A 13,026-nucleotide genomic window follows, 5' to 3' on the forward strand; every position below is an offset into this window, starting at 1 on the left:
AGGAGGAAGAAAATAAAAGGACTTAAAGTTTATAGTCGAGCCGAGTGCTGCTTCTTGTAATTTCAAAGAGGGTGTGGGTGGGTTTTTTGATGTTGAGTTCTTTGGAAATTTAAGATTAAAGGGAAATAAGCTTCTATTCTGATGAATGTCAGTGTGTAACAGAGGGCTGGACATTTTCTTCCTTTATTTGTTGTTTAAGGATTAAGTAATATTTTTTTTTTTTTGGAAATGTAGTTAAGCAAATGACATCTGTTTCAATATATTTATATGAATATTTAAGAGACTTTAAGGGAATTGAAGGCATGAATTAACAGGAAAAAAGATTTTTAAGGTTAAAGATTTTAAGAAATAAAGTTATAAGTAAATAACACCTCTTTAACTGACATTTTATTAAGAAATTTCGGTGATGTTGATTCAACTTTTCTGCTGAATAACCATTTATGAAACTCTGTAATGCAAGAAATTAAAGATATTTGAGTAAGGTATTGAAAGAAAATAGTTTGGAACTTAATTTGTTTCTTTAAACAAAATTCATCGAAATTTGATCTTTTTGAAATATTTTTACAAAAATTAGAACAGTCAATTTACAACAATAACTGATTTCTCCGAAGTTTATTCAGAGAGACAGAAACAGCAGATTTGACATCATTCAAAAACGTCAGTATTTGAAACTTCTTTAACTAAGATAAAGTGACGAAACAGTTAATACCATAAAAATGGTCTAACTGATTTCTTTACCTAAATTTTAGGAGCCGAAGTTTAGAAAATACACAACCATGACAAAACATCAATCTTCGGTTTTTTTTTCAGTAAGAAAAACTCTAAGCCTGAAAGCTTTGTTGTTCTTTTTTCAATATCGGCTCTCGTTTTGGATGTTTTTTTTTTTATTTGTTTCCCTTGATTTTTTCTTAATTTTTCTACAGGTAGAATTTTCTTTTGTCAAAAAGTAGATAATTAAAAGTTTAATATACTAAACTAATCTGTTTCACTTAATTATTTAAGGTTTATGCAATCTCAAAAATAAGATGTTACCTCATTAAATTGATCAACAAATCTTTTAGGCCAGAAACCCAAAACTTGCAAAAAATGTTGTCGCTAAAGAGTTTGCTTGCAAATTCATCAGAATTTCAATTCCATTTTGCAGTTTTAATAAATTCAAAGCTATACAATTCAAATACAACGTTCCAACACGAAATAGAAAGAAAGGTAGGCCTAAAAACTCCTGGTACAAGCAAATGCAAAACCACCAGCATTCAGTTGGCCTTAGAAATGGAACAATACAAAACCGGGAGGCTTGCCGCCGATTTCTGAGGTCAACCCGGCGAACCCCACAGGCGGATCACTAGTGTGAAGCAGTTACGTGGGATAGTTATGATCCCCTCGACATCGAGATCATAACAGCGCCGAGAAAAAGGAAGAAGAAGAAGAATAAATTCAAAGCTTATTGAATTCAAAATTTTATAAAGAAGTCAAAGAATTTCAAATTGTTAAAAATTGACTGCAAACGATGTATTCAAGATTATTGATAAAACAATATTACAAAAAGTAGCAATAATAGTGATGGAAATTAATTTTTTAATTCGAACAGTTTGGAAATATTAAAAAGTTCATTAAATTTGTATTGAAAAATTGTGAACCATTGTCTGCACTAATTTTTCAGAATCAAACAAATATACCTAAGTGAAACTTTATTTAAAGTTTTGCTTTTTTTTCCTCAAAGATAAAACAATACTTTTCTATTACCTCCTTCAACTTTTTGTTTTGAACTAAAAATTAAGTTCAGTGGTTGGTTGCCTACACTTTACATAAGAGAAATAAGACGTTAAAATCATTCAAAAATATCTTCGTAATAATCATTTTTATCAAAAAACAAAACCAACTTAAATGGCTTTTATGGTTTTTCTAATAGTTCCCTAACCAACTTTCCAATACAAAAAGAATTATCAAAATTGGTTCACTCAGTCCAAAGTTATGACTTTTTGGAAGTCGGTAAAAATAGGTTTTATGAGATTTTTGTATTGGGATTCTACAAAATTGTAAATTTATAAATTCGAATTTTTTAGATTCAGAAAAGCTATTGCTTTTTGAAGTATTGGCAAAATTATTTCTGTAACAGACTTCAAATAATGTTCTTCTGAACTTTGTTGGTTCCCATATTTAAAGATTTTCAAGAATTTTTTTAAACATTTTTCGTGGGAACTTAGCATATTAAAGCAATTTTTTTTCACGAAAAGGATTCAATGCTCTTTTTGTAGGATGTTCCATAGTTTCAATTTTTTTCCAATTGCTACTGGAAGAACAAAAGGTGAAGTAGTTTCCAATAAGTTAGTTTTTATTACTGACTAGTTATCGAATTCTACTAAAAACACAACTGCTATTCGTTGAGGTTGAAATCTTGAAATCAAGATGGCGAAATTTGTATTTATTATTTTTTATGGAAGTGTCTTTGTCTAATATATAAAAAAAATTAAGAAGAAATGGTATCGTATCGAAAAAAGTTCATGTAAAAGGAAAGGAATTTGCTTTTAGAAGATGTGAGTTTTAATTCAGAGAAATATCTGGTTTATTTTTTTTGTTCTTATTTTTTTTTTAAGGATTTTTAAATAAGTTGTAAAAATAATATAAACAAAAAAAAATATAAAAATGTAAAAAATTACAAAATTAGAAAAGTTAAGAAGATTTGAGTATGCAGTATTTTAATATTTAATTTTTCAAATAAAAACTTTGGTATTTTTTAAATTGAAATTTTTTAAATTAAAATCGTTTTAGACTAAAAATTTCAAAAGTACCATTAGTTCAGCTAAAGATACACTTCGAATCAGTTTTAATTTTTTAAATACATTATTTTGTATGTTTTTAATTTAAGGATGATAATATTTTCCTATACGCCTAAATAGTTTTTTTTTTATCAACAAAATTTAACTAATCACTGGGTTTGAATTGTGTGTCCTTTTTTCAAATTCATTTTTTTTTCTCATCAAAAAATTTGAAAAAGAAAATTTTTTTTTTAAATAGAAAATTTTTTCTTAAATTCTAAATATTTTTTTGTTTTTTTCTTAATAAATATACACAACTTACATTGAATAAAAAAAGCTATTTACATACGTGTTTTTTGTTGTTTTTTTGAAGTTTTCTTATTATTTTTTTTTTGCACACGTCAGAGCATATTTTTTTTATATGAAGAAATATATAGAAAGTTAGCGAGAGTGTGTGTGAGTTTTTTTTTTGTTTTCTTTGTTTGTTTTTAGTGTGCTGCTAAACTGCAACTATATTCTATATATTTATATTATGTATATGACTGCGCTTCTGCGATGCTGATGAGAGGGCTGTTGTTGGGGAGATTAACACTACTTTTAGCTGTTTAGTTTAAAATTGTTGTATGCCACACGTCCAGCGGTGGTTTGTCGCTGTTGATGATACTCTTCCAAAGCCTATACCAAATAAGCTTGCACATGTTGACCCTGTTGTTGTCCTGGCTGTTGTATTTGTTGTTGTTGTTGTTGTTGGGGTTGTTGTTGTTGTAACTGTTGGGGCTGTTGTTGTTGTTGATGGGGCATTGTTGAAGTGGAACTACTACTCGATGACTGTTTATGATGATGATGCTGTGGTGCCTGTTGTTGTGGCCGCCATGTTTGAGCTTGTGGATTATGATGAAGTTGCTGGTGATGCTGTTGTTGTTGTTGCATCACCCGGTGGAGACTATTGGCAGTAGGATGTGGCGGCGATGGTGGCGGCATCATCATCATATTCTCATTGTCTAACGTTGAGTAATCCGAATCGATGCTCGAGTAAATGTGTTCCGATGGCGGACGACCGCTGTAAGCTTGATTTTGATGCTGCTGATAGAGGGCGTGTGGATGGTGGAGAGTATTGGCGTGGGAGGCTAATTCACCTGGCGCCCCACGTCGACTTGGCCGTGGGCTAGGAGTTGCAGTTGTTGCCGATGAATAGTTGGGATCTTCACCATCGGGACAGTAAGCTGGTGGTGGAGCCTGACGATAGAGAATGCCAGGACTGGCAGGCTGCTTGATTCGTTCATGATTATGGTCCAAGGTGTAGTTATTGCCACGATAGGGAAATTCAACTGGCAGAGCATAGCGAAGTTTTTCCCAGAAATGACGATCACTTCGTCGAATTCGATGAACTGCTGTAGTTTTGAGATATGGCAGGAGTTCTATATCGGATTCAGCTTCGAAAAGAACTTCTGGTTCTTCGATGATGACAAGTTTGTGAGGTCTTCCTCGAAGACCATCGTGTATGGCACGTCGCAATTCACATCTTGACCATTCAGTTTGAAGGAAATTTCGGGACAGAAGGATTACAACTCGCCGGGAAACTCTTGTGGCCTCAAGAAGTTGATAATGTGTGGCATCATGAGTGAGATCTCGATGCTGTAGACAGACGCGTAATGGTGGACGGCCAGTTTCTAACTCTGAGACCAGATGAGTTGCAACAAATTCAGAGTCTTTTGCTGAGTGAAGGAGAACAGCATCGTATAATTTTTCAGATTCTTCACATCGAGGTCCAAAAACTCGTACACCATAATGAGAGAATAGCCAAATTCTGAGAGACTCTCGGAAAACAAATATGACGATTACAACCACAAGAAGGAATATCAAAGCCAAGGCAGCAGCCAAAAGTGGAATGTAAGGTTTCGGAATACCATTTTGAAGCATTGAGCCTCCTGCAAAGTAATCGGTGCATGCTGATGTAGCATTAAAGTCCAATTCTCTCTTGATACCACCTTCTGCAATGCAATAAATATCCTGAGAATCTTGTACAATCACTGCATTGTCAGCCACATAGACAGTCATTTCTTGAAGGAACTTACACCGACAGGTCCATTGATTCCTACCAAGTGTCAAAGCTCTCATTTGCTTAAACTGAGGCAGTTGCAGTTGCCAAATAGGAATCGTGATAAGACGATTTCCATCAATTCTTAGAACTTGAAGTGAGGTTAAAGGAGCTAGAGTTGTATTTTCAATATGAGTCAACAGGTTATTCTGAAGATAAAGCTCCTTCAATTTAGTCAAAGGTTCAAATTCAAATCCAAATAATATTTCCAATTTATTATCCTCCAAATGCAATATCTGCAAATTCATTAACCCCTCAAAAGTCCTATTCTGAATTCCCACCACTTGACTGCCATTCACAAAAAGCTGCTTAAGATTTCGCCTTCCAACAAACGAATGACTCTCGAGAATTGGAAAATTATTTCCATCAAAATACACAATACTTGAATCCATTGGGACACGTCTAGGCAACTCTACACTCTTCATGCCACCACAATCGACAACATTTTGTGCCCAAATTTGGTCATGATAGCAAGTGCAATTGTTCGGACAAGTCATTTCACAATCACAAGCATCAAAATCGCAACAATGACACAAAGCAAAACAATGCGATTCGTACTTACACAGAAAATCGGTCTGATCGAGGGTGGCCAATGGCCTAACTGGCGCCCCACGAGCATGTGGCATGATGCACTCAATGTTGGGCAAATCCATTACCCTCGGATGCTGGCGGGTGGTCAAATTGTTGATGCGTTGCAACCAATCCATCGAGCAATCACATTCGAAGGGATTACCACCCAAATAGAATTCGGGAAGGGGTTTTGTTGGTGGAACTGGAGCAACACGCAGTGTTTGTAATTGCAACTTATTTAGGGCATTCGCATAGAGATCCACACGGGCAAGATTGGTTTTGTCGACAAATGTATTTGGTTGGACATTGCTTATCAGGTTGTTATTGATGAAGACTAGTTCGATGGTATTTGGAACCGACATTGGACCGATTTCTGTGATACGATTATGACTGGCATCGAGTGTTTTTACACGAATTTCCTCCTGGAGTTTGTAATAATTTCCCAAAGCTTCAATGTAATTTCCATGGACATCTAACCATTTTAGATTGCTCGGGATGAATGCATAATCGAACCAAACTAAATGATTCTCTGACAGATTTAACCAGAGAAGTGATACCAAAGTCGCAAAAACACCATTTATATCGGAGAGGAAATTCCGGTCCAATCGGATTGCTTCCAATTCGAAATTTTTATCAAACGAACCTCTTTCAATGCTTTGGATACGATTTTTAGCCAAATTCAGAACACTCAGGCGTGGTAAGTCAGCAAACATTCCCACAGTAATATTTCCAATTTGATTATCGATCAATCTCAAGCCGGTAAGTTGATGAAGATTTTTAAAACTATTGTTATCGAAAGTTCGTATTTGATTTTCACCCAAATCAAGGGTTCGCAACATGGCCAAATCTTGCAATGCACTTGGAACTTCATTCAATTGATTCGAACTCAAGTCCAATTCCTTCAAATCAGAGCAATTTTTGAACACACTCGGTTCGATAACACTGATTAAATTATTATTCAAAGTCAATTTCGATAACACATAGAGCCCATTGAAAAGCTTATCATCGAGAGTGTGAAGTCGATTTTCAGCCAAATTCAGAGTATGCAAGTTGTAAAGTGGCAAAAATGCATTATCTTCAATATGTCCAATCGAATTATTTCGAAGATTCAGAATTTGCAGGAAATAAAGTTCCTTAAAAGTTCGATAATCGATTCTTGTTAAAGCATTGTGGGCGAGATTTAAGACTATCAATCTTATCAATCCGGCAAAAGTGGTATTATCCACATGATTGCTCGTCAATTGATTGCCCGAAAGATCCACAACCAAAAGCTGTTCCAAACGATGGAACAATCCTTTTGGCAATTCATACAATTCATTGTTTTGCAAATGGATCTCACGAAGTTCCTTGGAGCCGGCAAAAAGCCCTTCAGGTAAAGTCTCCAAGTGATTGTTACTCAAATTGACAATTCTCAGGGAGCTCAATCCAGCCAAAGCTTCCCCAGATAATTCAGATATATTATTATGTTGCAAATTAAGATGTTGTAACCTTCTCAATCTCGAGATACCCCAATTTTCCGAAATCGATCGCAATTCATTAAAACTTGCATCCAATATTTGCAATTCACTGCCACCATTGCAATTCATATCGGTAATGCCCAAATTTTCAGCCGATCGAATACGATTTTTGGTTAAATTCAAAACCTGTAGATTTCCCACTGGACACAAAAATCCAGCTGGCAAAGCTCGAATATTATTCTCACTTAAATCCAATTCGGTCAATTGTTTCAGACCAATCAAAGAATCCGGAAAGAGTTCCAGTGTTTTGGCTGGTCCCCAATCGGCATTCTTTGTATTGACTGCCAATGTTTTAACAGCGCTCAAGCCTTCAAAGGCATTATTGGGCAATTGTAAAAGCTTGCAGGCATCCAGCCTAAGCTCATCTAATGTCTGAAGCCTTGCAAATGAATTTTGGGGCAACTGACTTTCAAACAGGTACAATTCGCTGCATTTAATTAGCAGCTGATTAGCTCCATCTGCACCTTGCAGATCTAATCCTGTTCGTTCGATCGTTCGCAATTCGCAGGTAACTGATGTGGTTCCATTGTATTCCCAGGAACAATGATTACCGGATAGAATTGGCGAACCTGTAATCGAAGCGTACATGCTTCCTCCATCGCTAGCTGAGATTGTAGCGACACGAAGTCCTAATAGGATAGTTATTATCGCGACCGATTGGTAGGATATTTCCATTTTTTTTTTTATTTTTTTTTTTTTAAGTTTTCACAATTTTTTGTTTTAAATCCAAAAAATTTAAAAATTATATAAATCTTAAATTAAACTCACACAACCTAGGTAAAAGGAGGTTTGTTTAATTTTTTTTTTTTTTATTATTTTTTTTATCTCAAGGATGAGGCTTTAAACAAGAACTCATTTTTCTAACACTTCTTTCATTTTAACTTCTTGGTCACTGTATCTTTTTTTGTTATAGGGGGGAATTTTGAATTTTAAAAATCAAATTTTAAAATTTTACACATTTTTGCCAAAAATTTGAATTTCGAATAATCACATAGCCTACATCCTTTTTGTTTCCTTTTTGGAAATATATAATTTCACTTTTTTGGTTTTTTATATCTTTTCGTTTATTTGAGATTTTCCACACTCACGACGAAAAAATATAACAAGTCGATGGAAAAAATTTTATATGAAGGAAGGAATGGAAATGAAAAAAAAAAATCTATCTATCACTCCCTAAATTCTTGGTAGATACAAAAAACTGAATGAAACTCTCAGATACTATACTGTAACTAGTAGGTATGGTAGACTACTACATAAAACCCGTTTTTTTTTTTCTAATAACCGAACGTGAAGACAGTACACGTCCTTTACGATCAACGCTCGAACTCGAACTGATGTGATTCGGAAAATTCACCAAGAGTTTGTAAAAATGGTTCTTTTTCGCGCTAGCAGAGGGTTGATATCGGGCGATTGAGTAGGATGGGAGATAGTTCAATGGATTTTTCGTATAGAAATGAAAAATATAATGGAGAGATACTTTGTTCTCTTTATAAAAGATATTCACACGAACTTGAGTAAAATTGTATGAAATTGGGATTGAAATTTTAGTTTGAAAACTCAACATTATGGAGGGTTGTGGCGCTAGTGTAGCTGACATGCGTACTCTTGAGATTTTTTCTCTGTGGGTTTTTTTTTTCGAATTTGTATCTCAAAAATATTTGTTAAAGTATCTATGGAATGAGTGAAGAATTTTGTTGGGTGGTTTTATTTTTTTCAACTCTCTCAATTTGGATTTTTTTTATGTTTGATTTTTGAGAAGAGAGATAATCATGTTTTCATGTTGTTTTCATAGAATCTTTTTTTTTATTTTTGTTCTCATTTCAGAGATGAGAGAGAGAGAGAGCTAGAGAGAGTAAATTTGTATCTCAATTTTTTTTTGGTATTTTGTGAAATATCATCTGCTTAATTTTCTGTTATATTTGTGAGATGCATTTTGGAGTAATTCAGTCTGAATTCTGAGAGATGTCATGCTGCTTCTTCTAGATACTATAGAACTTTTTCCGTATGTGGATTAATTTTTTTCAGCATTCGAAATGATTTTGATTTATTTTTTCAGACTTTGAGGAATTTGTGTTTTATTTATATACTTTGTGGTTTTGATCATTTGGTTCAATAAAACGAAAATGGGAAACACGATTTCCTTCTTATTTATTGTTTTACTTTATTATTGTATTTTTTGTATTTTTTTTTTTTTTTCAAGCATTTTAATTTAATCAAATTTTAGTTTACTTTATTTTATTTTTTTATTATATTTTATTTTATTTAATTATGTTTTAATTTATTTTATTTTTCTGTTTTATTTTTATTTTAATTTTTCTTATTTTTTTTTTTTCTGAAAATTTCCCTACATCTAGTTTTTATTTATTTATTTTTCCAATCTAAACCAATTTTTTGTTTTTTTTTTTTAATTAAAATTTTTTTTAGTTTTTAAATTCTTAGTTTTTCTATAAATTTTTCAATTTTCTTTTTTTTTTTTCTTTTTACTTTTAAAATAAATAAACTCTGTTAAATTTGAATGAATTTATAAATTAATCCAAAATATTTAGATAATTTATTTTTTTCTTAAAACATATTTTTTTTTTTAGTTTTTTGTTTTTATTAAATTTTCTATATAGAAAGTCATAAAAGCTGAAGGGTATCTTGTGGATTTCCATATAATAAGAAATAAAAATTTGTGGTATTTTTTTTCTATAAACTAGTTTGTGTTTATAGGTTTTTAAGAATAAAAATGCAATCTAATAGATTTAATGAGAAAATACCTGGCATACCACAACCAACGCCACAACTCCTATGTATTTTGAGAACAATAACATTTTTTATTTGGAATTTTGTAGCTGGCATTAAAACTCTTGGATTCAAAAAAAAAAAAGTAATAACTTTTAGTTTTAATTCTAAAAATAGAATTTTTTTAAAATCCTAAAATGAAAAAAAAAAATTAGAGGATTTTTATTTTATTATTTTTATTTTTTTTTTTTGTGGGAATTACAAATAAAAAAGGTTGAAACTATTTCGATAAGGATTTCTTGTTTTGTTTAAATTATTAACAAGAATTAAAATTTTTAAAAATTCACATTTAATTTTAAAACGATTTTAATTTTATCGCAACCACACACCATTGTCAATTTATGTAAAATCCAGCTTTTAATATGTTTTCCAATAAAAACTACCATTTAGGTAGACTGAATCATATCAATTTGTAGGTTTATATAACAAATGAAACACCCCATTCCAGAATATATTGTTTTCCATTGAATTGCAGCAGAATTCAAAGCAACCAATAGAGTGGTCAGATTAACTTTATCAAGTGTGTACATAAAAAAAAGATTACAATATTTAACAAAATTGAATTTATATTGATAAAATGATTTTGTAACTACATTGCTTTCTATTTTCAATCCACTGCCAATGGGTAACTATTTAATATGTACTAGGTACTTGTTATTCAAAAATTGTTTGCTTTCATGTTGTTGGTATCAATTGCATATTATTTGAAGTGTAGTACTCCTTTTTCGGTGTTGCAGAGAAATCTATTTATTTATATTAGTTTTATGTAGTGGAAATGTTGCTATAAAACTTAAATAACAAAAGAATATTTTCTTAAAACGGTAAGAACTTAATATCGATTAATTTTTTATTTTGATATTTCTACATATCAACCACAAATTATTTTATTTAATCGATTTTTTGTTTTTGTAACAATTCGCTGATAAAAAAGCGATCCAAATCAAATGCATAACTGGATTGCACCTCGCAAGTTCTTGTTCTTATGGTAAAAGTTACTGAGAATGTTAAAACATCTTATAGAATAAAATACAAATATTAATGTATTTTAAAAATTACACTTATCGGCAAAAAAAAAACAAAAAAAAAGCCGGGAGCAAGAACTCTGTTAGGTGATTTTAATTGAAATTGAGTGTTCTGAATTCAAAACTGTTTACAGATTTATTCCATCACGTCTAGTTTTTGACCTCTACTCATCACTTTTTTCGTTATAGAGTCTCAAAAACTAATTTTGAATTAAATGCTTTTTGATATTTCGTCTAAAAAAATATATCTTTCCGAATTATTTTGCTTTTTTTGTATCCAAATCCAAAAATTTGCTTCAAAAAACATAAGTTACCTTAACCACTAAGATTTTGAGATATCATAAATTTATATTTCAAATATCTTTTCGAAAAAAATAATTTTGTTAAAAGAATAAACATATTTAAGACGATAAAATATGGCTTTCTGAAATTGTATAAGTAGTTTTGCAATAAAAAATTTAACGTTTTTGACCTGTTAATATTAAAAAATTTCAAAAAAGTGACGTGCCAGTGAAATCAGCACATACAAATCCCTTAGAAAAGTATGGCTTGGCTTGGTTCAAGCCCTATTTTCGTTGCCGAATAGAGTTACATATCATTAATTTTAAACGATGCATGCTTTTACATTTTTTTGGAAATGTGTTGGACTAGTTTCTTAACTTTTCGAATATGAAAATTTTCAATATACATAAATAGATAAAAATATTGATATTTTCTTTTTTTTTTTAAATTCAAAATTGATATTTTTGCAAATATTTTTCAAAAAAAAAATTGGTAGGTACAATACCTTAACATGAAGAAATTTTAATAAACATCACATTAAAAGAAAATTCAAAATTGATATTTTTGAAATTTTTTCAATATTTTTATATGTAGGTTAATTAAAGTTACCAAACTGTGAGTGTTTTAGTTCAAATTTAAACAGAAATAAAAAACCGCTGTATGGCAGGTATCTAACGGTAAGAAATAACCAAGGGTCCACTAAGAATGAGTGAAATTTCCTTTTATTTTTTTAGAGTTACCTGCTTGATTTTTATAATACTTGGATTAGTTTTTTCAGAAATGTACGGAATTTTTACATTCCGATAACTTCATAGCTTTTTCATTGGGTTGAGGTCGAAATTCTGTAGGTGTGTGCCAAAATTCGGATTCCAAAATTCGGTATTCCAAAATTCTGTAAATTCAAAATTCTGTATTCTAAAATTCTATAAATACAAAATTCTGGATTTCAAAATTCTGTATTCCAAAACTCTGCACTTTTTTTCATTGAATTTGAATGACATATCTTAAATACCAAAATAGTAATATTTAGTTAAGAATCTGAATCTGTTTTTTGTAATTTTTTATTTGGTTTTGTCTCTTTTTGTAAGGTCTGAAACGAAACTTAAATATTTATGTAGAACATAAACTCTTATTCCCTATTGTCTGTCACATAAGGTTTTATGTAGAACATAAATCCTTAAGTTTCGTTTTACCAAACGGCTTAATTTAAAATACAAATTGTCCAAAAGGCAACAGGCAAGACAAGTATGTATGGGATTGGAATATACAGAATTCCAAAAAGCAGAATAATGGATTTCCAGAATTTTGAAAACAGAATTTTGGATTTACAGAATTTTGAAATACAGAATAATAGAAAAGCAGAATAATGGAAAACAGAATTATGTTCATACATTTTTAATTGAAATACAGAATTTTGGTCAAAGGCAGAATTTTGGAATACAGAATAACGACCCGTTCCCTTTTTCATTAAAGTATTTTTTTTTTGTTGTTGTTGTGATGCACAACTCTTTATTCGATTTGCTTCCAGATATTGGTCTTACCTGCTCCTGCACCTGTAAAATTTAGTTCCATATCTGCATCACGATATCCGAAAGAATAACATAGGTCCAACGTCCATTAGTCGGATTCCTATTGTATTTCTTATAGCGCTGTCCTCAGACCCTCGAAGAACTATTTCTTATAATAAGCCTAAAAAGATCTTATTTTTCAATTCTAAACTTACCCATCCATAACTGAAAATCGACATTATTAAATTTTAATTGCAATAACGTATTCAAAGTTCTCTAGAAACTATTTTAATAGGTAGCTTTTGGTAATTGGATGAAACCAGAAAAATAAATATCTTTTATCTTTTATTAAAAAAAAACAAATAATTCTCTTAAATTATTCACAAGAGCATTTCTCATAAATCCTAATAATAACAAAATTGATTGAATTGAACTTTTGATTATCATGCATGAATCATTAGATTTTATCTTTTCAATTAATTCGATATG

General features: G+C 31.1%; 1 protein-coding gene across 1 annotated transcript; it reads right to left on the minus strand.

The window, feature by feature from the left end:
• Nucleotides 1–3,198: 3,198 nt before the first annotated feature.
• Nucleotides 3,199–8,285, minus strand: LOC129920079 (toll-like receptor 7). The gene has a single exon (XM_056001247.1). It carries the CDS (start codon nt 7,614–7,616, stop codon nt 3,432–3,434), a length of 4,185 nt encoding a protein of 1,394 aa, XP_055857222.1. The 5' UTR covers nt 7,617–8,285; the 3' UTR covers nt 3,199–3,431.
• Nucleotides 8,286–13,026: the final 4,741 nt, after the last annotated feature.

Source organism: Episyrphus balteatus, chromosome 4 (assembly GCF_945859705.1).
Source record: "Episyrphus balteatus chromosome 4, idEpiBalt1.1, whole genome shotgun sequence".
NCBI lineage: Eukaryota > Metazoa > Arthropoda > Insecta > Diptera > Syrphidae > Episyrphus > Episyrphus balteatus.